Source organism: Lynx canadensis, chromosome A1, assembly GCF_007474595.2.
Source record: "Lynx canadensis isolate LIC74 chromosome A1, mLynCan4.pri.v2, whole genome shotgun sequence".
In the NCBI taxonomy this organism is placed as follows: domain Eukaryota; kingdom Metazoa; phylum Chordata; class Mammalia; order Carnivora; family Felidae; genus Lynx; species Lynx canadensis.
The window spans coordinates 193,328,136-193,355,181 of NC_044303.2; the positions used below are offsets into that span (position 1 = coordinate 193,328,136).

The window sequence follows — 27,046 nt, forward strand, 5'->3', positions numbered from 1 at the left end:
ACCTTCTGATTTAAGCAGATTTTCCTTTGGACTTCAGCTCTCCTAGCACACGGTAAATGCCATATAAGCGGCAACATTATTATTATTATTATTATTTACTATGAAATGAAATTATTGCATACTGTAAAATGTAAAATAAAACAGGAACTTATTTCTTGTGTTTTAAAAATAAGACACCTATCACATGCACTTAATTAGGCATAGAGTACCTCCAGAAAAATTAATGGGACGTTGATAGTTGTGGCTGCCTCTAGGGAAGGGAACGAAAAGCTTGGGGAAAGGGGCAGGGGATGGTGCGGAGAGGGAGTTTGCTGTATATTCTGTACTTTTAAAAAATGGCTTGACTTTTAAACCTTATAAATGTATAGCTTTTAAAAATAATTAATAGGCTGATTCCAGGCCAAGGGCAGGAAATGTGCAAGATGAGCCCGGAACATCTTATAATCAATATTAAAGAGCAGGGAAGCTCTCAGAGCCTGCTGGGGTCATGCAAAACTGAAGAGGCCTTACTGGCTAAAGTCAGGAGGGGAAAAAGGATTATTAATAAGGATAAATAACTGCAATGAATCTAGAGTTCATAAAGAAACATCCATCCATCCATACCTCATTCGTCTCTTGTGGAAGATGCTGGGTTTGGCTGATCACAAAAATAGACCCAATTCTTCACTCTTCCCTGAAACTCTGGGGAATTTTGCAGCTCTTCCCAATGGGAGGTGGAGTCTATGTTCCCCCTTGAATCTGGGAGTGGCCATGGGGTTTGCTTTAGCCAGTGGATGTTGATGAATACGACCAAAAAGCCAGTTGAAATGTGCTTGCCTGGATAGGCTTGATCTTTAGCTCCTGCCCTGGGAGGAAGAACACGTCCCAGCCCGGCCCTCTGGCCCCATAAGAACAAGAGACATGAGGAACAGATCTGAGCCCAGAAGCAACCTGGGACCAAGCCCCACTTACTCCAGCCAAACCCAGATGCCCTATAGACATCCGAGAGACAACCACAAGCCTGTCTTGTACACCACTGAGTTTGGGTGTTTTGTTACTCAGCATTATTGTGGCAACAGTTGGCTGATACAGATATTATCATGATATTATAGTTTGTTTAAAAAAAACCCTACATTTCAGAGGTATGTACTAAAATATTTACAAATGAAAAAAATTAATTCGTAGTAAGAGAAAAATTGTACTCTGTTGTCAGACCATATGTCAACCGTGGGTCCTATGTTGAGTCTCAGTGTCCTGAGGCACTTCTCCTCTGCCGTGATTCCAGGGGTTTGGAGTCCTGGAGTGTCATAGCTGTGGGGCGCTCCAGACTATGCTGTCTGTGTCCTCGTCTGGGGGAGTCTGTGGATCGCGGGGGAGAAGGAATTTGCCAAAGGTCACTATGAGCCGAGACCTCACCCAAGACTCCTTTATCTGCTCTCCGCAGTGCTATGAGCAGGAGACCACAGCTGGCTCCAGGCACCAGCACGCCTTCCCAGGCCCCATCTCTGACCCAGCTGAGAAAAATCCAGAATTGCCAATGAGCACAAAGAAATCTCTTCCAGTCTTCACCCTCTGGTTGTGCAAAAATCTCATTAAAAGGCCATCCAGATCCCTAAGGGCCTGGTGCAGACCCAGGAGATCTCCAGGAAAAGAGATAGTGACAGAGAGCTGGTTTTTAATGACAGGCCCAGCTGTGCCTGCAGTGACCCCTCTATTCCCCCAGTGCCTCAAACCATCATGGTAACACCACATCCTTCCACCTCGAGGCTTTTGATCTATCCGGGTTCACACCTGTCCTTTGGAATGTCATTCCAATTCCACATGATTGGAGAGGCCAAATGATCCCCCCCCCCCCCAGTTTTATAGATGAAGATACTGAGGCCCCAGCGGAGACTTTCAAAGTCTCCTGGGGTATCAGAGGCTATCTCTACAACCCACCCACCCAGGCTAGATAACAGGCACTCTAGGTGCCCCCACCCCCAGCTGCCTGACCTAGTGGTCCTCACCCCCCACCCAGCAAACCTCCTTCCCCACAAGGGCCCAGGGAAGTGGGGCTGGAGTAAATGTTTCCTGTTCTATGGCCACTGGGCAATTTGGGACTCACTGACCACGGTCTTCTCTGCCCCGAGTGCCAATCTTCGACATCTGCACAGCCGACTTGCTCGTGTCCTACAGGTTTGTGCCCAAACATTGCCTTATTAATTATTTAATAAATTATCATGCTAAGTAGAAGAAGCCAGTCACAAAAGACCACCTAGCACATGATTCCACTTATATGAAATGTCCCAAATAGGCAAGTCCGCAGAGATAGAAAGTAGATTGGCGGTTGCTGGAGGCTAGGGGTAAAGAGGAAGGGGGCGTGGCTGCGGCGGGTGGTAGTGGGGAGGTTCTTTTGGGGATGATGAAAACGTGCCAGAATTACATTGTGGTGAGGGTCACACTACTCTGTGAATACACTAAAAGCCCCTGAATTGCATCCTTTAAAAGGGTGAACTGTGTGATATGCAAATTACATCTCTACAATGCTGTGTGTTTTTTAAAGTGTATTTATTTATTTTAAGAGAGAGAAAGGAAGAGTGGGAGGGGCGGGGGGGGAGAGAGAGAGAGAGAGGGAGGAGAGAGAGAGAATCCCAAGCAGGCTCTGCACTGTCAGCACAGAGCCCGATGCAGGGCTCAAACTCATGAACTGTGAGATCACGACCTGAGCCTAAATCAAGAGTCGAACGCTTAACAAACCGACCCACCCAGGCGCCCCTATAATGCTGCTTTTTAAAGGGTGAAAATAGAAAAAAAAAAGTGGCCTTACGAATGAGGCTTTCCTGGACTACCCTATGTGAAACTGCATGCAGCCCCTCTCTGCCCCTCACTTAACCTCACTCCGCTTTATCGTCGCCTGAAACATTTCTTACCATGTGCCATGAGATCTGTGCTTTCATTTATTGTCCCTCTCCTCCAGGAGGATATGAGCAGGGACATCATCTGTCTTGCTCACACTATACACGCAGCACCCGGAGCAATGCATGACGCGTAGTAGGCACTCGGGACATCGTTGTTGAGCTTCTTATCCAGCCCAGTCATTTATAATGCTCTCCCCCAGTTGTGGGGGAGAGCATTTGTAATGCTATCCCACCAGGGAGCCTGAGAAATGATGCCTCTTAAGCATCTCCGAGCCAGAGGTTTAGAGTGCTTCTCCTTTGGTAATCCAGCTGCCTCTCTCCCTCTCATTCCTGCCCACCCACCCCATCATACGCCTAGTCCCGTGAAGGAAGTCCTCCTGTGACACTTTCCTCCTTCCCGCTGTCTGTGTCGCTCATCTTGACAGCATTCCACCTAACCCATCTCCCTCCTGCCTCCTCTACACCTGGCATGTTCCTCTCCACACAGCAGAGTGACCTTTTCGCAAAAGCAGCTCTGGTCTGACCACACAGTCCCTGCTCTAAACTGGTCAGGGACTCCCCGCCTCGGTCAGGATAACGGCTGACTAAATCCCTTCTTGACCCGGCTCCTGCCACCTTTCCTTGCACAGGCTCACCCTCCTCTGTGGGGCTCCAGCCTAACAATGCCTTTTAGGTCTTTGAACTCAAAGCTCTCTCTCTAGCTGCTAGTCTTTGCACAGTCTGTTCCCCCTGCCTGGAACACTTGTCCTGCCCCTTGTTTAAGGTTCAGCTTAAGTGTTGCTTCCTCCAGGATACTTTCCCTGACCCCTAGTAGACACGATTACACCCAGGAGATCCTGTGAATCCTTGTTTCTCTCTCTTTTTTTTTTGTTAAGTTTTTATTTATTTTGAGAGAGAGAAGTGGGAGGGGCAGAGAGAGAGGGGGAGAGAGAGAATCCCAAGCAGGCTCTGCACTATCAGCACAGAGCCCGATGTGGGGCTCAAACCCATGAATTATGAGGTCATGATCTGAGCCAAAGTCGTATGCTTAACCGACCCACCCAGGTGTCCCATCCTTGTCTCCCTTTTATACTGTTTTTGCCTGCCTATTTGTCTGCCCTCCTACCAGGCTCAACTCTTACGATGGAGGATCTTGTCCAGCACAGGGCCCAGCCAGGGCCTTCTGCACACTAGGTGATCATTAAACATTCCAACCAACAAAGGAGCGAAGGAATCAATACACCCCTTCTTCCAGGCCCTTACTTCTGCCCTTCTGCCTGCCGGCAGTACCCCCCAACCCCTTCCACTCATTCCTAGTCCTGCCCACTTGGTCAGGTGCAGCTCAAGCCCCGTCTCCTCAGAGACGCCTTCCCTGATGCCTGCAGCCGGCAACTCCCTGCCTCCTGCCTCTCCTGGGCACCTGGGTGTCACATCCCCTGCGAATTGGGCTCAGCGTGTTCTCTGTCCTTCACTGCCAGCAACATGAGGGAGACAACATGGCTGTCCCCAGTCCTGGAGATTGAGGGCTCAGGGGGGACACAGGGAAGTTGCTGAGTGCAGTGGGTGGTGGACAGCCAAGGATGCTTAAGCAAGTGCACATGTCACCCAAGAGTTCATGTGTCAAGGAGTCAGAAGGACTAACATTTAGAATAGTCAAGCCATATATGACACCCGACCCCCCAGCGAAAGACTTTTATTGAGGACTCACTATGGAGCCCTCACTGTCTGCCAGGCTCTGGCTGAATTCTTGACCACAGCGTCTCATATAACCATCACAACTTGCCTCATGCACTAGGCACCACTACCGCCATCATGGAGAAAGTGAGGCTCAGAGAGGTGTAGTAACCTTCTCTGGGTTACACAGGAAGCAAGCACCAAGGTAGAGATTCTTAGTTTCTCTTCATGACTAAAGCATGCCACCTCTACAGTAGCACCCAAAGATAAACGTCTGGCCTCCCCTTGCTTCCCGCTGTTGTGAGAGGGCTCAGTATACACCAGGTCATTCATTCACTCATTCATCAAGCTAATAAATATTTACTGAGCACGACTATATGCAGACACTGGGTTTCGTCACTGGCACTGAGGGATGCACAAGATAGCTGTTCTGATGCACCTCACATTCTAGAAAGCAGGAGCAGACAGGGGCCAATGACAAAAGGACAGTGGTAAATTCTCAGCAGCATGAAATAGGCCAATGTGACAGAAGAACAGGGTGGCGCCATTAGTCGGAGTGGGCCGGGAAGGCCTCACTAAGGAGGTCATACTTTAGCTGAGATGTGAGTGACAAGGAAAAGCCAGATTGGAGCTGGGGGAAAGCATTCCAAGCAGAGGGAACTGCAAGCCCAAAGGCCGTGAGGCAGGGATGAGCCTAGTGTGTTCGGGGAACCAAGAGAACAGCAGAGGAGTGTGTGGGAGAGGGCTGGCGTATGACACGCGGCGTGCCGGGCAGGCTTCCCAGGCCAGAGTGACAGAGTCAACTTCAGCATGTGGGGCCCGCAGTCTTTACACCTGAGGGCCCTCACAGGACAATGCCCTTCCCTCAAGGGTCAGTCTAGCACTTAGCTGAAGCAGCTGTCTACAATGTGTCTTCTGGATTACTTGCCCCACCAGGGGCCTGTTGCTCTCCCAACTGGGCCCCCAGCCCTGCTTTCTGCTCACCTTCGAGTGCCATGGCGAGACCCATAGAGGTCAGTGACCCAGGCTCAGGCTCTGCCCTCAAGGCCAGCTGGGCAGTGCTGGGAAATGGCTCCCCAAGCTGGAGTGTGAGCTGGGAAATGGTTTCCTTGTGGGAAGAGCTCTCGTGAGGGGCCCAGAGGACAAGTTTGAGTCTGTGTGACCTAGTCTCTGGGCCTCGGTTTCCCTATCTACAATCTGAAGGAGTTGGAAAGAGTTTCCCAGGCCTGAGATGTAAGGCCATACCTCCTCCTCAAGGGGCCTACACAAGACTCTGGGCTGCAGGTGACAGGAGGACTGGGGAGACCACAGTTGTCCCTCAGCGCCAGAGAATGGAAGCAGAACCCTGATGTTAGTAATGGTCCCATTTCCTGCAGGCCCTGTTCTTGTGGAACTTTCCCCCAAGATTACTAATCCTTTCCCACTTAGCTTAACACCCTAAGCTGAAATAAAACTGGTAGAAGATTTTGCTTTTACGTGATGGGTAACTTCCAGCCTTCTGACAGGCCCTTCACCACTCTGGGCCTCAGTTTCCCCAGCTCCAACCTTCCTGGTGCCCAGGCTACCTCAGTGGGCCTAAAGGCTGCAGCAGGGTTGCCATGGCAACAGGCTGCACGCGGGGGGGGGGGGGGTGGTGCTCCTGCTCCCAGATGCCTCTGTGGGGGTTGTAGCACCCAATATGTGGGCCGATGGTGCCTCCGTGGGGCCTCTTATTGAGAGAGAGCCCGCAAGAGAGACATGTGGAGGGAATGTGCTTTACCCACAGGAGCAGGCCCCGGGTCGGGTTGCGGGTCTGGTTAATGCCTCCGTGCAGTAGGCCTGTCGCCCGTTGACAGGATTTTTTGTTTAATTGGAGGCATAAGAAAACAATAACATCCGTCGGCATGAGGAAAGCTGCAGGAGCCCGGTGAGGAGAGCTCCAAAAGAACGGTGTGTGTATGGGGGCAGCATGGAACCGAAGTCTGAGCTCGGCCACAAGGGCCGGCTGACCCTGACCAAGTCACTATGGCTCCGGTCTTGCTGCTGGGAAATGAGCAGGGTGGACTGCGACTGGCTCAACTCCAAGTGTGGTCCCCAAAACACCTGCGTCAGGATTTCCCAGGGAGCCTCTTTAATTCAGATTCCCAGTTCTGTCCGGCTCCACTGACCCAGCATCTCCCGGGGAAGAGGCCCACGAACGCACCGTGTCCTGAGTGTGACTTGGCAGGACTTTCGTCGTGGGGTGAGAATCGGCACGACAGTTGCCAAATGTCAGCACAGGGTCTGGCACACAGGAAATGCTCACTCTCCTCATGAGCCCCAGGTCCAGAGCCCTCGCACCGGAATGTTCATGGCGGATAGAATTCCAGCGATTTCAAGTTGTTCCTTTTTTACCATCAAGCACGTGCTGATTTTTTACAGTGGACACGTATGGCAGTGTAACTGACAAAAATTATATTGGGAGGAAGTGAGACGATTCTATAGTCCATTTTTTATTTAGTTTTGAGGGCCCCATCAGGGGAGGAGCAGAGAGAGAGGGGGACAGAGGATCCAGAGCAGCCTCTGTGCTGACAGCAGCGAGCCCAAAGCGGGGCTCAAACTCACCAGCCACGGGATCATGGCCTAAGCCGAAGTCGGATCCTCAACCGACTGAGCCACCCAGGTCCCCTCGATTCCATAATTTAGATGATCGTCTTTTTGGTAGGTGCGCATGTAATTATATTTATATTTTTTCCCTAACTGTATGACGTTCAGGTGACGACAACAGTACAGGCTTACTAAAACCAGCAGCCCAACAGCACACAAATGTGTGCACGTGGAAGGTTGTTATCCAGCCCCTTCCCGCCCCTCCCCCTGAGGTAACCAATGCTAACAGCCCATTGGGGATCATTCCACACTGTTCCTTTACACACACACACACACACACACACACACACACGGCTTCTTTCCTCTTGCACAGTTGGTGAACTGAAATCTCACCCCATGAACCCTTACCTTCTTCAAGAGCAGGGAACGGGTCTTAGTCACCTAGGATGGACTCACACTATGAAGTCAGACCCTCCTTCTGAATTCGCATTGACAACCAATAACAGCCAAAGCCAAAAGAAGCCCCCAAACCCAGCCCGATCCTCAGGCTCTGGAGATGGACACGGCTGGTTTAGGGAGACAGCAGCTCTTGCTTTCACACAAGCATCCACCAAAACCTTTAACCCAGAGTTGCAAACTGAGGCCACAACTGGCTACAGATGGGTTTAATTGGCCCAATCAGCATTAAAAAAGTGTTTTAAGGGGCACCTGGGTGGCTCAGTCTGTTAAGCAGACTCTTGATCTCAGCTGAGGCCATTATCTCACAGTTGGTGGGATTGAGCCCCACATTGGGCCCTGGGCTGACAGCAGGGAGCCTGCTTGGGATTCTCTCTCCCAGTCTCTCTCTCTCTGCCCCTCCCCCACTCACTTACACTCTTTCTCAAAAAAACTTAAAAAATGTATTTTAAGTGAAAACATTTAAAAATTCGGAAATTTCATAGAATAGCCTAGATTCCTGCTTTTCTTGAGATTTCCAGGATTTGGCCACTCTGCACCCAAATTCCCAAATGGCCACAAGCAAGTGCCACCTGAGCACTGCTGCCCCCTGAAGACAGGGCCCTGCCCTCCAGCTTGACACAGCCCCTACCTGGTCCACTCCGGTCAGTTGCATTTCCTGCCTGGTCTCTGCTGGCCTGTAGCACTCTGTAGGCCCGTGGAGGGATGTCTCACAGGTCCACCCAGGGTAAGGACAGAAGGCCCTGGAGAACACTGGGATCCCAAGAAACAGTCCTTGCCATGGGCCTCCTTTGGCCCTTCATTGGCTGAAATATGTTCCAAGTCACCCCTGAATGACAGGAAGTGCCAACACAACAATAAGAGCCACTATTTATTGAGTGCTCACTGCATGCTGGGAACCGGGCTGAACAAACACTTCCTTTCAGGACCTCCTTCGATCCAAGAATCCTATCTAGGCATATTATCTCCACCGACCTGATGAAGAAACCGAGGCTCAGAGAGCTCGGGTAACTTGCCCAATTAACACCATTAGCAAGTGGTGGAGCTTGGATTCCAACCTAGCGCCAGAGCCCAAGTACTTAGCCCATTTGCACCCCCCCACACACACGAAGAGCAATGGTGATTGGCTCAACTGCATATTAGCCTAACCTAGAGGGAGTATCCCTGGCTGGGGCCCACCTCAGTTCGCCCTCTCCCAGGGAAATAGCACATCACAATGGTCAAGAGCAAGGATTTGGTGTTAGACACACCCGAGCTCAAAACCCAGCTCCTGGTAATATTCATTTCCTAGCTGTGGAACCTAAGGCAAGTCACTAAACTTCTCTGAGCCTCAGTTTCCTCATCTGTGACATGGGAAGGATAATAACACCTGTCACTTAGGGTTATTGGAGGGTTGCGCTGGTACATTTAAATGCTCTATGTGTAGAGTTCTTAGGTGGCAGTCATAAGGGAGTCTCGCTAAAAAGTGAACCAAGAGAAAGGATAGAAGGACATGGAGTACTCAGGATCCAAAGAAAAACTAAAGGACCAGGAAATAAGATAGGAATAAAGGATAACTCTGCCAGAGAGCCACGCCTGGAGCGGTAAGATTCCAACCTCTTTCCTCCCCATCCTATATCCAGTATCTTGGGAGCCTTGTCTGCCCTGGGTCCCGTTCCTACCTGGGTTATGGCAGGTTCCCTGGAAGCAGAGCTCCAGATGCGGATTCCTGTGCGATTGTTTTTTTGCTGAGAGGGTGTTGTCAGGAGAAGAGCGGGCAGGCAGCAGCACTAGGGAGGGAAGAAGCTGGTCAAAGACGTGGTTTCAGAAGTCTAGTCTCTGTCTGATCCCACGGGCAGGCTGGAGCATGGTTTGTACCATAGTCTGTCCACCCTTAAGGCCCACACGCTGGGTTTTATCCTCTATCAGTCAGTCACTGACCACAGGCCACCCCCAGGGGGAGAGGCACACCCTTTCAGGTATCATCTGGAGAAGGAGGCAGCTGAGAGCCATTAGCACCAACATCCGTGTGACGGAGAGGGCGCGCTAGCCCAGAAGGGGAGTCTGGGCAGGGCACTGAGAGCACCTGCCGTAGTCTCTGTTACCGAATGTCCTAACAGCCCACACACAGCGAGGGAGAGGTAATTAATTAACTGAAAAGGAATCAGGGCACTGTTTGCAGAAGAACTGGACACAGAAAGCTGGGGGGTGGGGAGCAAATATTCACCACAAATGGTCAGTCCTGAGCCTGCCTGTGTATAATACGCATCAAATTAATGGTGGCCATTGTTAAAATAAGTGTAACAGGATATTAAAATGGAAGTGGCAGTGAGAGGCCAAGATATTATAGATGCCACATTCCAAAGTAAGGTACCAAACCAGGGTAGGCAAAAACTGGCTATTCTCAGTCCCTCACTGTGGCTGGTTTGAAAGGACTGGACGTAGTTGAGGATGAGGGGGACATTCTACAGAGCTGTTGATGTGCTGCGATTCCCCCCCCCCCCACACCCCGCCCTGTCCTCAAAAATGAATGCTGGAGGATACCTCCCCCTTCATCTCGCGATAGGAAGGTGACACTAAGAGAAACTACTCATAGAGCTCAAAATATGTCTCCCACCTTTCAGTGGACACAACAGGCTGCTGTTTGACCCCCGCCTGTCCCACCGAATGGGATGCCTTTGCGCTGGTCAGTTGCTCTGACGGCAGAATGAAGCGGTAGGCCCGCACTGGGTACCCCTCTCCCAGAGCTTATTGGAACAAGGGCTGTGCAGTGTGGTGTGGGCTCATATGGGACAGTGAGAGAGAGAGAGAGAGCGCCAGGAAGCTTATCTCAGGGTCTGTTCCAAGGGGGTTCCTTGAGGGCAAGCCGAAAGGGCTGGAGGAGGTCCTGCTGGATGCCTAGGGGCTGAGGAAAGAGAAAGCCACCCGCAAGTATGGAGCTGCACCCACCTTGCCAAGGACCTGCAGGTGAGGAGCTGCAGAGCCTCAGGGAGGGCGGAGCGAGCCTTGGAAGGGCCGCCCGAGGCCTCAAGTCCACTGTAGCTGCCCGCCCCGGCCAAAGCAGCCACGGCGGGCTACCTCGGCAGGCAACCACTGTCTTCCCGCACTGCTTCGCCCCGGAGGGTTGGAAATCAAGCTTATCGAATTCTGCGGGGAGGGGAGATGCACAAGGCAGGAGATAAAGAGGGAAGCCAAATATGCTTCCTCCTTGATTACAGGCTTTGCCAGAGCTAACACACCCACAAGCTGGGGGTGACGGCTGTAGGGAGAGGGCGCTGGCTCGAGCACAGTGTGGAGAGGCGAGGGTCGGGGGGACGGAACCAACCTGATATTTAGTGACTGGAGGTGGCTGCAGGACTTTTCACTACCTAAAGGGACTAGAAAACTCTGGGCTCTGCCCCAGTTTTCATACAGCGGCAGGAAAACCAGCCCCACAGAGCAAACGAAAAGGGACAGAGTGAGCAGCACACAAGTTCCTTCTGCATTGAAGTGTACCTGTTGAGTGTTCTAATAGAGTCCACTTGAGGAAAGACATTGGAGATGACATTTCAGATAGGTGGCCTTCACAGAGTGGGGGCTGAATGTTAGGCCTGAGGGTCTCGTAGGAAAACCCAGCCCCATCATTTTGGGGCTTGGTGAGCCTGAGCCCAAGGTCACCCTTTGTTATGAGTCTTGGGTTCCAGCCTGGGCTGCACAGCCCCAGATCTGCATAAAACCATCTCCAAAGGTTCTAGTACTTCTGACATGTCACACCCCTCAAATGAGAAAAGGGAGTGTCTGAGGGGGCAAATGATCTAGCCAAGCTCTCCAGGCTGGGTGGAAGAGGCTTTCTCCGTAGGCTTCTCAGCCTGGATTCTCAAATTCTGGCCACAACATGGCGGCTCCTGGTGATGCTGCTGTGAGGTGTGTGGGTTATGGAAGCTGGGGCAGTGTGCTGAGGGTGACACACAGGGCTTCTGGGAATGGATGCGAAGAGGGCATAAATGAAGCAAGAAGAGGAGGGAATGAACTTCCAGGTCTCATTCCGGAACCAGTGAGCTTTCCAGAACTGGAAGGGCCGTGTATGACCAGGGACTTCCGGAGGCTCAGTCTTGGCTTGGGCATGAGTAGATTGGAGCCCTGGATCTTCCTCTGGAGGGCTCTAGAAGGAGATGCATTTGGGATGAAGGGAAAAAAACTCCAGCCAAGGCGCCAAGAAGGAACACTTACGGCATAATGGTTGGGAGTAATGGGAGGGGTGGAGATAGGAATTGTTCGATTTGGTTTAACAACAGGGTGTATGAGGGGACACAGGCAGATAGGCTCTAAGGAAGGTTGTGGACAGGTGCTGGAGAGGGGTCCTTACAACACTCTGTGGGCAAAGGAGCGTCCTCAGAGGGGGCTGGGGAAGCAAGAGGTGTAGTAACAATAGCAAGTATTTGATGGTGTTTACTATGTGCTAGGCACTGTACTAAGCACTTTAACACGTACTAGCTCAATTCATCCTCACTCGACCCTGTCAGGTAGTACTGATATTAAACACCCAGAGAGGGCAGCAGAGTTTAGCCACTTACCCAAAGTTACACCCTGCTTGGAGTCAGGATTCCAACCCTAAAAATCTGACTCCAGAGCCCACTAAAGCTGGCCTCTTGGGCTGTGGAGGTTTTAGGAAGAGCGCCTGGTGGGCAGAGGTCAACTGGGGGAGGAGGTCCATGGGCAGCAAGAATTGTTAGATGCGTGGGGTCCGCCCTTCAAGCAAAGGCAGAAGTATAGGGTCTGTGAAGAGCACATAGCGTTTGCCTGAATTTCTGAGGTTGGAAGAATCATGGAACAGAGTGGGAGATCCAGGGCGTCAGCTAGTTTAACCCTGCGTTTGCAGGTGGGAACACAGCCTCGGAGAGTCAGGGCGGATTGCCATGCAGCCCCGGCTTCACCCCAGAGATCTTGACTCCAATGATGGAAGCGGATTTGAAAAGACATGAACTATACTTCCTGGGACAACGTGATATTCTGTAAGAAAAACCTTTTCAATAGGCGTGTCCTTTGATACTTTTAGGACTTTGTCATCAGGAATATACATGCAAAGATACAGGTTGCAGAATGTTTCATTAAGAACAATTCGGTCATTGGGACGCCTGGGTGGCTCAGTCGGTTAAGTGTCCCACTTCGGCTCAGGTCATGATCTCACAGTTTATGAGTTTGAGCCCCATGTGAGGCTCTGTGGTAACAGCTCGGAGCCTGGAGCCTGCTTTGGATTCTGTGTCTCCCTCTGTCTCTCTTCCTTCCCAGCTTGCACTCTCTCTGTCTGTCTCTCTCTCTCAAAAATAAATAAAGATTAAAAACAAATTTAAAGAATAATTCAGTCATTATAAAAATTTCTAATAATAGGGGAATTGGTTAAGTGAATGATGATAGAGCTACCTGAATACTATGCAATCTTAAAACGTAATCATGTTGTAATTCAGGAGTTCTTAACCTGGGATACCCAATCGGGTTTCAGGGGACTGTGAACCTCCTACCATTGTGGGTATGATATGGGAATGTGGATTTTTCTGGGAAGTGGGTCCATAGCCTGCTTAAAATTTTCAAAGGGATCTGTGATCAAAATAGGCAAAAAACAAAAAACAAAACCCCCCCTACTCTTACAGAAGAATATTGATAAAACCTCTTATCTAAGAAGGTAGACAAGAGAGTGTCAACAATTCTCAACCAATGACCAGGTTTGTTTTATTTCCACGGCCACCAAGTGCACTCTCTTGTGTTATTTGGAAGGGAACCCCAGACACCATTTGACATAGAAACTGCTCAGAGTGTATCTCTAGAAGGACTGTGTAAAAAACAGAATAGGCACCATGTCATTGTCATACTTAAAAAACTAACGATAATTCTTTAAAAAAAATTTTTAAGTGTATTTATTTGTTTTGAGAGAGAGTGAGTGTGAGCAGGGAAGACACAAAAAGGGAGAGAGAGAATCCCAAGCAGGCTCTGCACTGTCAGCACAGAGCTCGACGTGGGGCTCGAACCCACGAACCACAAGACCATGACCTGAGTCGAAATCAAGAGTCAGATGCTCAACCAACTGAACCACCCAGGCAACCCATGATAATTCTTTATTATCATCAAATATCCAGGTAATATAAAGTAAATGATATTCATTGACCAGAAAATAAAAAATAAAAATAAAATAAATAAATAAAACTCACAACCCCTTGCTAAGTGAGCAAGACAAAACAGGATAGACTCTACGACTCCATTTTGAAAACCACACACATCATAGTGGTGACAGCTATTTGGGGGTGGTAGGGTTATAGCTGTTTTCTTCTCTTCCCCAAGTTCTCCATACTACTTTTTGAGTTTAAAAACATACAAAAAGAAGAACAAAAGGGTAGATTTCTTTTAAAATTTCTAAATCCTCTGATTCAGCATCTAAGTTTCAAGATCTTATCCTGTTTCAGCTTGAGATGGAGTGGACCCAGACACCCAGAGAAGTTCAGGGTCTCAGCCACAATCAGCAGGGAGGGGAGGCTATGAAGGGGGCTAGGAAGGTCTGACTGGCTTTCCCAGCCTCTTGAGAGGAAATGTAGAAGCAGAGGTTCTGGAACATCTCTCAAGCTCTGGTCCCTGATGTCCTGCCACCTCCACCCTCTTACCTTCCCACCTTTATCAAGCCTCACACGTTTGGGGCACTTTGCTGCTGGAGTTGACAGACCAAACGAAACAGAGGCGGGCAGCAGATAACCAGGGCCCTTTCTGGCCACACATCGGCCTGTTGGCTTGTCGGGCCTGGAAGAGAAGGCGTCTTGTTTCCCCAACACATTCCAGAGTCATGTCCCCCAGCTGCGTGGCCTCCTGGCCAGATCCCAATCCAGCCACTCAGGTCTTCCTTGATTGGGACAAAAAGTGAATGAAAGAGCTGATCTTGTGAGGCTCCTTTTTCCAAAGGCACAATTCTCAGTTTTTCTGTGTGACCTTGGGCGAGTCCTTCTCCTCTCTGGGCCCAGGTTTCTGCATCTGGACAGAAAGATAGATCATTTGTGAGATGTTCCGCCCCCTCCACCCACCCAACTTTTTCGGTCAGAGTTTCTACATTTAGCAGAAATGGGAAGTGGGTCCACCACACCTCTAAATGTCAGCCTGGAATTTCAAGGCTGCCTCAGGCCACAGGGTGAAGGCCAGACGCTAAAACCTTTTTTTGGTAAAGAGTTCATAAGACAGACATTGCAGCTCAAGACCTAGGACACACACACATACTTAATATAAAGGTTCCATGCAGTAACATCTACCCTTCCTTCGTGAGATGCCCTCTGATAGCTTCTATTCTATTCTTTAAAAAAAAAAAAAATTCTGATTGCAATCTAGCAAGGTGTTTTCCCGATGAGGAAACAGGGATTATGCCCAAGTTGAAAAACATGGATTCATGCAGCTAGGTCCCTATTTCTAAGGTGGTACCAGTCCCGACAAACACAAATGGGTTTTCTCTATTTTTTTTTTCAAATGGATTCTATATGAACTGAGCTTCCTAGACTTTCATGTGTCTCTGAATCCCTTGAAATATTTTAAAAATGCAAATTCTGATTCAGTGGGTCTGAGGTGAAGCTAAGATTCTGCACTTCTAATTAGCCCTCAAGGTGATTCCATGCAGGGTTAGCGAACAGATATCTCTGATACCCATTTCACTGGTTCCATTTCATTCTTACCAATGGAGAAATTTTCTCCTCAGTCTTTCCTTCCTCTCTCCTTCCTTCTTTTTTCTATCCTTTCATAAATGTGTTTAAAGAATCCATGCGTTCAAAGCACATCTTTGCCTCTCACTAGCTGGGGAAGCTTGGACAAGTTACTTAAGTTTTCTGTGCCTCAGTTTCTTTACCTGCAAAATGGGGATAATGAGTGCAGTTTTCTGATGAAGTACTTTTGAGATGTGAATGAGATCAACCATGTAACGGTCTTAATATGTTGCCTATCACATTATGAGTGTCAAATAAATGTTATTGTTGGGGTAATTATTTTTATTGCCCAAGTTACCTTGGTACTTTTTCTTATTGACTGTCTCCTCTCACAGGAATTATTTTTCATGTTATATATTTAGTTTGGAGTATGAATTTATTTCATTTCATTTCATTTTATGGAGAAAGCATGAGCCAGGGAGAGGGGCAGAGGGAGAGAGAGAATTGTAAGCAGGTTTCACACTCAGCACAGAGCCCAATGCTGGGCTCAATCCCATGACCCCGGTATCATGACCTGAGCCAAAATCAAGAGTCTGATGCTCAATGGAGCCACCCAGGTGCCCTGGATTTATTTTTTAGTTATACACCATTACAGTAAGTGTGAAAGTAGAGGAAAGGCAAAATTATCATCCATAATTCCAATGATTCCATCAATGATGATTATTTTGGGATGTCTTCTTGCATATGCCTATGTGATGGCCCTGGTTTCTAGTTGATGCCCGAGTGCAAATTTCTTTTATAAAACCCAGTGAAATCTCTCACTTGCATTTGGATGTGGATTCATGCTATTTGTTTTGTCTAAAGCCTTTCTTGGGGTGCCTCGGTGGCTCAGATGGTTGAGCGTCCAACTCTTGATTGCAGCTCAGGTCATGATCCCTGGGTCAGGGGATTGAGCCCTGTGTTGGGCTCTGTGGTGAGCATGGAGCCTGCTTGAGATTCTCTTTCTCTCCCTCTGGCCCTCTCCACCACTCATGTGTTCTCTTGCGCGCGTGCAAAAAAAAAAACAAAACACTTTTTTTTAAAATAAAGCCTTTCTTATTTTAAAGGGAAAAAAAAGCCCAGTATATTTAATTTTGTCTCCTGCTTTTTAAACTCAACATTATGCTATATTCACATTTTTCCTAGAAATCCATTCTAAAAATATAAATGGGAGTAGTGCCAACTATGACAACTATGACTTCTAGAAGCAAATCATCCCGACAGACGTGATTGGCATTTGACTCCAGGGCTAGCTCTGGCGGAGGACATGTGACTTAGCACCTTACAGACACACAGACTTTTGGGACTTAATGGTCTCCGGGGAGGATCTGGGGGCTAGGGGCACAGAGCTGAGATCAGAAAACATGGCCTTCCTTATGGAGCATAGCAAGGGACTTAACTCAGGTGCAGAAGCTATTTTACTTCCATTTTACTAATTTAAGTGAGACTTTATTTTAAAAATTCCATGTGCCAGCTCTCCTCCTAAAAGATTGTTCCTTCAACCACATCTTGCTGAGCATTGACTGTGTGATGATTAACTTCTAGATGATCACAGTGCCAGAAGCATCTCCTCAGAGTTGTCTATATTAAGCAAGTTACCATTCGTTCAGTCAAATATTTACTTAGTGATTTCTAGGCCTACGTACTATGCCAAGTGCTAGGGATACACGGGTGAATAGAACGGATTTGACTCCTCGCTTCATGGGGTTTATAACCTCATTATGGCGAGTTATCTATTTAGATGCAGCCTGATGAGCACCATATACTACTGACGAACCATTAAAGCACCATTAAAACTGACGAACATGGGGCACCTGGGTGGCTCAGTCAGTTAAGAGTCTGACTTTGGCTCAGGTCATGATCTCACAGTTCATGAGTTCGAGCCCCGTGTCGGGCTCTGTGCTGACAGCTCAGAGCCTGGAGCCTGTTTCAGATTCTGTGTCCTCCTCTCTCTCTACCTCCCCCGCTCACGCTCTCCCTCTCTCTATCAAAAATAAATACACTTAGGGGCGCCTGGGTGGCGCAGTCGGTTAAGCGTCCGACTTCAGCCAGGTCACGATCTCGCGGTCCGTGAGTTCGAGCCCCGTGTCAGGCTCTGGGCTGATGGCTCAGAGCCTGGAGCCTGTTTCCGATTCTGTGTCTCCCTCTCTCTCTGCCCCTCCCCCGTTCATACTCTGTCTCTCTCTGTCCCAAAAATGAAAAAAAATAAATAAATAAATACACTTAAAAAAAAACCCTGATAAACATGAACTCTGTGTAACAGGAAAGAGTCTTAGTATATGGTATTTGGGGGTGAGGGAGTGAAACAGGTGGCAGGTTCATATTCTTTAATGACAGTACATTATTGTTGTTAAAGTATTGTTTGTTGGAGAAATAAAAAATATTTTCAGGGTATTAACTATCCCTCTCCCACTCTCAACACACACATCATTACAGTGGTTAAAAACAAGGACTTTGGAGTCAATAGAGACCTGGGCTTGAATCCTACTTCTCCAGTGTCCTAGCTGAGTGACCTTGGGTCTATCTGCATATCTATAGAATGGAGTTAACAGCCTCACTTCCAGGATTAAATGGGAGATGTGTGCACAGTGCACGACACACAGTAAGAGCTTAATGCAGCCGTCGATGTTCGTGTGCTGTGACAGAAGGGGAGGGGTCTGCCTCATAGTTTCAGGAAAGAACTACACACTTGTGAACTGCAAACAGCTCAGCATCCTCTTTCTTGGGCTGTTCATGCAATTTTGCTAGAGTCTTCAAAAATCTCCTCTGCTCATTCTGTTTGGTACAAGGTGAGGACCACCCGACTCACTTCCAATCCACAGTGGCAGCCGGACTGCCTCAGGCAAGGACAACCCTAACCTAATATCAAACAGAGCAAGCAGAAAGCTGTCAGATCAAGTGACAAGACACGGGAAAAAGAAAGCATATACATGTTTAAACGTCAAGAGTCCCAGTGACAAATATATCTGAGTTTATGCAATTACATTTTTTCCCCTAGAGCAGAAAATGAAAAATAGAATGTTAGGGTTGGAAGTGACTTTAGAAATCATCTAAACCACAGCTTCATATAACCAATTATTTCTTTCAGCGGATATTTTTTGGAGGTCCTACTATGTGCCAGTTGTGTGTTGGGTGCTAAGGGTCGGACAGGTGAAGATAAGACCATTGTCTCTTTTTGGAGTCTGTAGGGTTCTGTGGAGAAAGCTACAGCTCAGGGAGTTGAAATAGCTTGTTAGGATCCAGGAAACTGTCATTTCTTCCTCTACTTTTCTATATTTTCTAAATTTTCCACGATAGACATGTATCACATTTAACTGTGTGTTTATAATGACTCTGCTAGAGTCACGCAGCTAACAAGAAAATATATTTGTTGGTAAATAGGTTACTCTTGAGCCCCTACCATATTCATGCAAGTTGTAGTCTCAAAGCACGGTTTCTGCATCAGAATGAGCTTTATTAGAAATGCATATCCTGTGCCCATCCCAATCCTGCAAATTTCCCCGCCTTGGAAACATGTTCAACAAGGGGATTGTAATACCCATTCGACTTCAAGAACCAATGCCAATGAAAACCAATCATAGCATGATTCCCATGTAGCAAAGAAAGCAGCAATGATTTTTTTTAATTGGTCTCAGAAATTTAAATGAATGAACTAAGTTCATGAAAACAAACACATTTATCTTTTATTGGAATAAAGTCAACTCCTTCCTTTTTTTCCTCTAGTGCCACAGCTAATTGCATCCATTACGTGTTTTTAACAGGTGCTATAAATCAGTGTGCCCCTGAGACGGGGTGTGGGGGGGGAGTGGGGAGGCTAGAGGGAGGGGGCATCCTCCATCTGACAACAGGGGATACTAAACAAGTGGCACATGGCCTTAGAGCAAGCAGCCCAAGCTCTCTCACTGCGTGCTTCCGTCCCGCACCAGCGCCTGCTTGCCTCTGGTTGCATAACAGCCTTTTCCTGGCCCTACAAATCACAGCCCTGTCCCAGTTCTGGAGCGGGCGCCCTTTACACTGCCCAGCCCCACAGCCCTCGGCATTTGTAACCTCTCTCTTTTCCAGGTTATCATCATCTGTCAGATCTGAAGTTAAACAACAAGAAACATGTCAGGTGAGTGGCTGGGAGAGACACTTGGCTGTTTACGAGAAATATTCCATTACAATCTGACGCAAAATGTTAGGACGCATCTGCCAGCGCTGAGACTGAGAAAGTTCCCCTTCTCTGCAAGCAAGCTGATTAGTGTGTGGTTCCAACTCATGTTTATCCTCTCTGGCTCCGTGGCAAAGGCTCGGAAAAACCTGGCTCGGGTGATTCCTGGTTGCCTGGTACAGTCAGATTCATTCAATTAGGATACCCAGTTTGAGACATAATGGGTTTTGGCGAGCTCCATAGACTGATTGGTTTTTATACACATGCACAGAAAGATTTGATTTCCTCTGTGGAATTTATAGCAGGGGAGAGGAGGTAATTAAATTAATTTCTGCTCTGGTTTCTAGGCTTTCCTTTCTGTTCTCTCTTCTCCTGCCACCTTTGTTGTTCTTTTTAAAATAGACTTTCCGAGGGCCTTGCTTGCATGGATGAAAATGAATTTACTAACTACCAGCAGTTGGTTTGAGTTTGGGGGTGATTTCCACTGTGACTTCGTGGTTTTTGCTCCATGATCTGAATGGTGTTGGGAAGAGAATGGGGACAATCTTGTGCCCAGTGGTGTGTGTAGGTGATCTGATGGGGGTGTGGGTGTGGTGTTCACGTGGCTAGGGAGTGACCTTCCCACCAGGAAGGGGTGGTTGGACTGGACTTTCTGGAAGGGAGCTGCCTCTCACGTTTGATAATGAGGGGAAACAAAAGGATGCTTCCCTTTTCTTCAGTTACCAGGTATGCTTTTCTTCCTCATTTCTGCTTTTCCCACCTTCTGTTTGGTTTCTCATCCTCCTGCTCCAGAACCACATTCTAATGCAGCAGGGGGATCTGTAGAGCAGAGGGAGCAGACGCTGGGGAAGGTGCTGCTGGTCAGACAGGCCAACTATGCCTGCCCCACCCCTTCTCCCTCCCAAAGCCCTTTTATCCTTTCATCCACCCCTGACTTTTTAAGCAAGGACTTCTCTCCTTAAACTAAAGAGACAAAGAAGACCCCTGAGAGATTTGAAAATTCAATGGAAAAAGCAAAGAAGAAAAAAAAAAAAAAACACTAAGCACTTAACTTCTCTCCCAAAGGACAAGAGAGCCTGCCAATTCCCCAGCAACGCCAGAGCTAAGCATTTTCCCAGTGTCAACATTAAATCCCTTTTTTGTGTTTCTCTCTTAAAGTGTGTTTACAATTGACCATTATGTGAAAGATGACGGATGTTGCCTGGCCCCGTTTAAAATAATAAGACTAATAATGATGCAGTTTCTTGCCCGCAGACTCAGTTTCCGAATGCCTATCTGCAGAAGGAAAGAGTTGAGGAGGCCAGAATATTCACCAGTAAGTGTAGCTGGCCACTGACCCATCCCCCCAGTCCAGTGCCCAAACATTTGAGTTCCTGTGGACTTCTCCATCAGACAAGCACAGATTTCTCAGGATTAATACCTCGGCCTCCAGGCACCTTTAAAAGTCCGTGTCTTGGGGCGCCTGGGTGGCGCAGTCGGTTGAGCGTCCGACTTCAGCCAGGTCACGATCTCGCGGTCCTTGAGTTCGAGCCCCGCGTCAGGCTCTGGGCTGATGGCTCAGAGCCTGGAGCCTGTTTCCGATTCTGTGTCTCCCTCTCTCTCTGCCCCTCCCCCATTCATGCTCTGTCTCTCTCTGTCCCACAAATAAATAAACGTTGAAAAAAAAATTTTAAAAGTCCGTGTCTTGCTCCGGTCCTGTCAGCAGCTGTACAAAGTGTGGATCCCATTACCCATTCCATTTTAGATTGGGAGAAATGAGGCTCGAGAAGGAGGAGCCCTTCTTATACCCCCAGCCCCAAGTTTTAAGGCGGGATAATGGGAGAACAATCCTGTCATCTCACCATTTCTGACCAATTCTACCTCCTACCAGTTCTTAATCTTCCAGAACAGATCAGGTTGACCCGACTGGGTTTTCTCTACTGAAACGTATTGCATTTCTTTGAACTGAATACTACCATGTATAGGTCACTCTTGCCAGGTAGTGGCTGAGGGCCCAGGCTTGCTGTGAAAACCTGTAGATTGGGATGAGATGCTGCACAACTTCAGATTTCCACCACCATTCTTGCATTGCTCCAGCGTGTGCAAAAGTTTGGAGTGAATCGCCAACCCCCTCTCCCTGAGATAGCTGTGCTTAAAGGAACAAGTCTGGAACTGAGGTCCTGCCCTCCCCCGCCCTTTCCTTCCCATGGGGATGCTGCCAGAGAAGTGCACGATCCCTAGTAAAAAAGACTGAGAGATGTGGCTCAACCATGCATTTCCGGGAGAAAGCATACTCCAGGATTGCTGGTGAAGGCCCTGTGCTTCCGCTGTGTTTGGACTACAGGGCTCCCCAGCCCATGGTGGCATCTGTGTTTGGGGACAGGGTCCCAGCTCCAGCTTTCCCCCAACCCTCAGCCTACCCTGGTAGGCTAGCAGCAGGATCCAAAAGATAGGTGGAATGGATTGATTTCATCCTTCCAAGGCATTCATGTTGGATTGAAAAAGGAAACAAATTCTCTGACCTGGGAAGAAACGTCAGGCCAGGCGGTGAAATTGACCTTGGTGACACTGACCAGAGATAAGCCTCTTGGTGTAAAACAGCCTGGCACACAATTGATCAATTGTGGAGGAGCCCCAGCGACCTGCAACCTAGCACCATGAAACTAACCAGCGTGCAATTAACGAACAACCTGGAACCCTTAAAACAGAGGGTGCACAACAGAACACTGATAACTGACCACTTGAAACTCTTAGCTGCCAGGCTAAGCAGAATGAAATTGCCCCGAAGCAATGGGACTGCGTGGAAAGGAACCAGGAAATCCACCTGCCCGCGAACAGGCAACTAACCACGCGAGGGACTGGAGCAGGGAGGGGGTTGTCTCCCGCTCCAGCTCCGGAGAAGCTGACCGGAGCTGCCTCGGGACGAGGCAGGGGGGAGGGGGATGAAGGGGGTGTCCGGTGCTTTTAATTTACGGCCTGCGCCCAAACGATCCCATAAATTTGGGGGCCGTTTTCACCAAAACTGTGAGTTACGATTTTTCAAATAAATACGTTTTCCAATCAGACGGGGTTCTGTTTAGGTTGAACGTGTCCTGAAGCAGACATCTCTCTGCGCGGAAAATACACAGAGGAGGAAACGGAGCCGGGACGAAGCTTAGACGACATAAAAACTTGTGTAAACACGTTGTCATTTACGGACTTCGGAAGGGAAAGGAAAGGGAATGGGGGAGGAAGATGTTTAATTCTCCCGGACTCCTTAGGTCCCAGCCCCGAGGGAAGACACGGAAAATTTAATATTCTTTTTCCATAACTTTGATTTATGTTACTTACTAGACAATGGGCAGCGTCAGGTTCACCTTAAATAGATTGTGTATTTTTGAGGCAGTTACAAACCTAAGAATGGACAGGGTTGCCTCTCGTTCCCTGCCCCCCACCCCCAACACATGCGCTCTTTCTCTCCCGTTTTCTCTCTTTCTCTTAGTGTTTCTTTAGGAAAGAATGGAGGCAAACTGAAAATGGATTAGTTTAGTAACGGAGGGCCTTCATTCCTAGCTGCGCCCCAACCTTTGCGCCCGTGTTTTGCCACCTGTAAAACAAGGGGCCCATATAGGGAACCAGAAGTCCCGCTTCACGCAAGAACGCACAGAATGCTGCGCGCAGTTGCAGGAAGCTCAGGGATCCCCGAGGCGAAAAGGTAGAGAATGGAATGTCAGCGTGTGGCTTGGACCCTCTCTGGCTGGACCAGTCCTCATCCCAGGAAAGGGGGGAATAAGGCGAGACAGAGGCTGCCATCAGTCGGGTCTTCCCTAGAGGTCTGGCCTCCAGCGGCGTCTCTGCCACTCATTGGCTGTGTGCCCTTAGATAAACTTCTTTCCCTCTCTGCGCCGGTTTCCCCTATTTGTCCTAACAAGATCTCTCCATAGACTTGCTGCTTTCCCACATCAGCGAAGTCCAGGAGTCCTCTCACACTAGGAGGTTATAGGAGAAATCAATCGACAAGCTTTCTCTCTCTCCCCTGCCGTAACTGTCCCCGGACCCAGGAAGCGGATTGGGCTAGATTGGAAAGCCCTAGGCACTCTTTAGATGCCGCAGAGAAATGTTTAAGGGATTTGCGCGCTCAAGCTGCGGGGTAAATGGCCCGCGGGCTGATTTATGGTGCGTTACTGCGCGACGCGATTCCCCAAGACAGCGAGAATATTTTACACGGCGCTAATATAAACAGGCGGCCGGCCGGGTCCTTTTTATGGAGTTCCTGTAATTACCCGGGCCCTGACAGGTCTTTGATTTACGGCCCTATTTAGATAAGGGGTCCGGTGCGGGGATTGCCGGTGGCGTCAAGGTCACGGGACTCGGTGGGAGAAGTTTTTGCGGTGGGCGCTGAGGCGCAGGCTCTCAGGCCTTCCTGTCCAGGGGCGAGTGGTGGAGGCGAGGGGTGGAGGTGGGAGTAAGGGGAGGAGTGGGGCAAGGTCAGGAGAAGGACCCCTAGGCCCAGGTCGAAGTCACTCCGGAGCGGCTGGTACAGCCAGCCCACTGTACAGATGGGGGAACTGAGTTTCGGAGGGCGCCCGAACTCCCCCCAAATCATACAACGAGTGAAATGCCGGTGGGTGGGAAGCAATTCAAGTCTCTGGCGACAGAACCCCCACATCTGGCAAAGCTCGGTCTCCCTCACCTCCAGCCTTAGGGCAGTGGGGTTCTGTAGGGTAGTTGGGGAAAGAGGAAGACTCCAATGCAGTCAGAAACAGGCTTGGGTAGATCAGGACACAAAACTTCGAGCGGTGACCAGTGGCCTGGACTCTCCCTGTCCAGTGCTATGCAGTCGTATGGACTCCCAAACTCCATTTCTTCCCTTGCTAAATTAGTCCCCCAAACAGAGCACTACTTATCCAGGTTTACTGTTATCGTGCTAAGAGCTTCACCTATATTATTTCAATCGGCCTTAAGCCAGCACTCTGGGCGGGTGGTTACCGTGTCCCAATTTACAGAGGAGGAAACTGAGGATCTTAAGGTTCCCATAAGGAGGGGCGACAGTGGCGGATTTCAACCCAAGTGCACCAGATTCCGTAGCCAGTCTCTCTTAAGCACTCCTTTACTGCAGTTTTTTAACCTCTCTGTGCTTAAGCTCTCTGCCCTGTAAGATGGGGGTAGAGTTCTTGCCGGACCTCACTAGCACACTTGGAGGAAAAAGCGCGCATTTGAAAACGCTGAGAGTGCCAGACCATCAGAAGGCGCTCTCCGGGTGAGCACGGCGGGGTACCGGAAGGGAGGGGGGCCCCCTGGAGCGTGTGGCCAGGCGCGTAGGCCGCTCGGACTGCGCAGCTCCTTATCCTGGGTCTGCAGATTTGGGCCGGGCCTCCCATTAGGCCTCCTAGAGTGGAGCGCTAAGCCTGCGTCCGCGCAGAGAGCAACAAGGGTGGGGTCCGTGCAACAGTCCAGAACTGGGAATGAAAACTCCAGACTATCAGTTCTTTCTTCTGAAACTGGGGAAACTGAGGCTCAGAAAGGGAAAGGAACGCACGTGTCTTATCTCTCAATCAGCAGTTTCGGCCTGGGGCGGAGAGAGCATCCTCACCAGGTCCCCATTGCCGAGTTTTGCCGCACTCCAAACGCACCTGAGCCGAGCTGAAGTTAAAAGTACACTGGAGTCCTCCTGAAGGCCGAGGCTGGAGCCTAGGCGCCTTGCGGTCTACGCGGGCGATCTCGGTGGCGTCCATCCTGCTGGAGGCCGCCAAACCCGAAGCCCCAGCGGGTCCCCTAGGGCTGCGTTCCCAGTGCGGGCGCCGCTTGGCTGACGGCTTCCACTCCTCCGCGCCCAGGGGTGGGGCTTGTGCGGGGACAGAAACAGCATTTTCTGTAGCCCAGGTGACTGGGGGGCACCCTGCTCTTTGCCCAGGAGAGGCTGCCGGTCACTCTCAGGGCCCTCAAGGGAGTCATCGTCCAATAGTGATAATGCATTTCCTACCACACTAACCAGGAAAGATCTCTGGGGGTGTATTTGGCCCCCGAGTGATCTGTGTTAAGGTGGGGGAACCGACTTGGATGTGTGTGGGTGGGTGCTGGAGCTGTGAATTTGTATGTGCATAATTGCCAGTATATATATGAGTGCTTGCCCTTCATGTGGGTGCTGGCACAGTGTGCCTCTATCGTTCAACTTCATTTCCAGGGCTTGTGAATGTGGTTGTATAGGCAATATAGAATATATGTCAGGCTGTCTTAAAGTGTTTGCAATCCGTGTGACCGTGTGTAGTGTTGCACACATGTGAAAACGTCTACGTCTGAGCACCTGTGTGTACAGAGTAGTCATTGCGGCTGTGCACCTGGGTATGTTTTCGGGACTGAAGACTTAGTTTCCACATGGAGAATACGTGAAATGTATGATGAGGTTTTCAGAAGTCCGTGCTGTGTTGATAATTGTGAGGAGTTGTAAGAAAATACAAATTGGTGTGCCTGTGCACAATCGTGGGCGTAAGACTATGGGTAAAACCCTGCAGCTGTGAGCTACTTACATAGAATTCGTGTGCCTCTACTGAGTGATGGTATCTTTATGCCTGCCTGCTTACAGGTTGGGGAGTGGCTCCTAGCTGTAACACATCTGAATCGGGATGTGTGCCCTGTGGGTGACAGAGAGATAATGTATAAAATTCTAGGAATGCATGAATATTGAAGTGCTGTGTGTCTCGTGGGTGTCAATGTGTTATCGTGGGAACACGCATACTTTTTGGCGTCTGTGTGGATACTGGGCTTCTGTGGATGCCAGTGATTTTTGTGAGCCCGTGTGCACATATATGCGCATGGGTTATCAGGAGCCCCAGTGTGCTGCTGCGTGATGCTGCGGGTGAAGGTTGGCTGGGTGTGTGTTGAGGACGGAGGTCCCTCTCCCCAGGGTAATTACAACTCTCTACCCGGACACCCTCACTGGTGAGCGCCTCCAGGCCAGGCAGGCGCGGACCCCGTGGAGCCGAGGCTGAACCAGGCGCCTGGAGCTCCCTCCCGGCAAGCCTCCGGCTCTGCGATCGGCCCAACCCCGGCGCTGCTGGCGCCAGGCGCCCGGGAGAGCGGCGGGTTTCCAGCCCGCCTCAGGCAGGAAACCAGGACCTCCCTTCCCCCCACCCCTGTGCACCTCTAGCCCTGCCGAGCTCCCACAAGTGGAACCTGCCCAGGACTTGGGCAGAAGTGGAACTTGTCCTCTTCTCTCCTGTGGTGTCCCCTCCTGGATCCACGTATTTGCAGGAGAAAAGTACATCTCCATGGGCTACCAACCCCAAGGATAATCTTTGATCTTCTCTGGGCCTTACCTTTCCTATCCCCACAAGGAGAGAGTGGACCTTTCTCCCTCTGCCTCTGTACTAGTAGGTCCGGCACATAGAGGGCGGTCAATAAACAATGTTGAATGAGTGCATAAAGGAGTGAATTTGTCCTTTGGAAAAAGCAGTCACATATTTATCTTCTGCCTGCGCCTGGACATCACTTTGGAGAGAAAGGCGTATTCCCTCAGCCCCACCTAGGGAAGGCGGTTGGCTGGGAAAGGCTGGTGTGGATGGGGGCGCCCAGTTATGAGGGCATCAGCTGGGAAGCTACCTCCGTGGGAGGTGAAAGAGAATTCTAGGAGAAACACCACCACCCAGGGATTTCCAGGTCCCAATGAAAGCCCTGGGAAAGGCCCTTGTGGAGAGAACTGGAGATTCAGAGAGGCCCTAGCTGGGAGG

The 27,046-nt window shown here is 49.5% G+C and overlaps 1 protein-coding gene across 1 annotated transcript; it reads right to left on the reverse strand.

Annotated features, from left to right (window-relative positions):
- On the reverse strand, positions 1-25,054 carry LOC115521488. The gene is made up of 5 exons (XM_030326792.1): positions 24,913-25,054; positions 10,479-10,676; positions 9,212-9,319; positions 8,182-8,303; positions 1-1,338 (listed from the first exon to the last, which is right to left on the reverse strand). The coding sequence occupies exons 1-5, from the start codon at positions 25,052-25,054 to the stop codon at positions 1,285-1,287; spliced, it is 624 nt and encodes a 207-aa protein (XP_030182652.1). The 3' UTR covers positions 1-1,284.
- Between the last annotated feature and the right edge of the window lie 1,992 nt (positions 25,055-27,046).

Coding starts and splice junctions, on each gene's coding strand:
- LOC115521488 (XM_030326792.1), bottom strand. CDS start 25,054: ATGGACGCCACCGAGATCGCCCGCGTAGACCGCAAGGCGCCTAGGCTC. Junction 10,677..24,912: donor AACTCGGCAATGGGGACCTG/GTGAGGATGCTC, acceptor CCCTCCCCGCAG/AATTCGATAAGCTTGATTTC. Junction 9,320..10,478: donor ACCTGCAGGTCCTTGGCAAG/GTGGGTGCAGCT, acceptor TTCCCTCCCTAG/TGCTGCTGCCTGCCCGCTCT.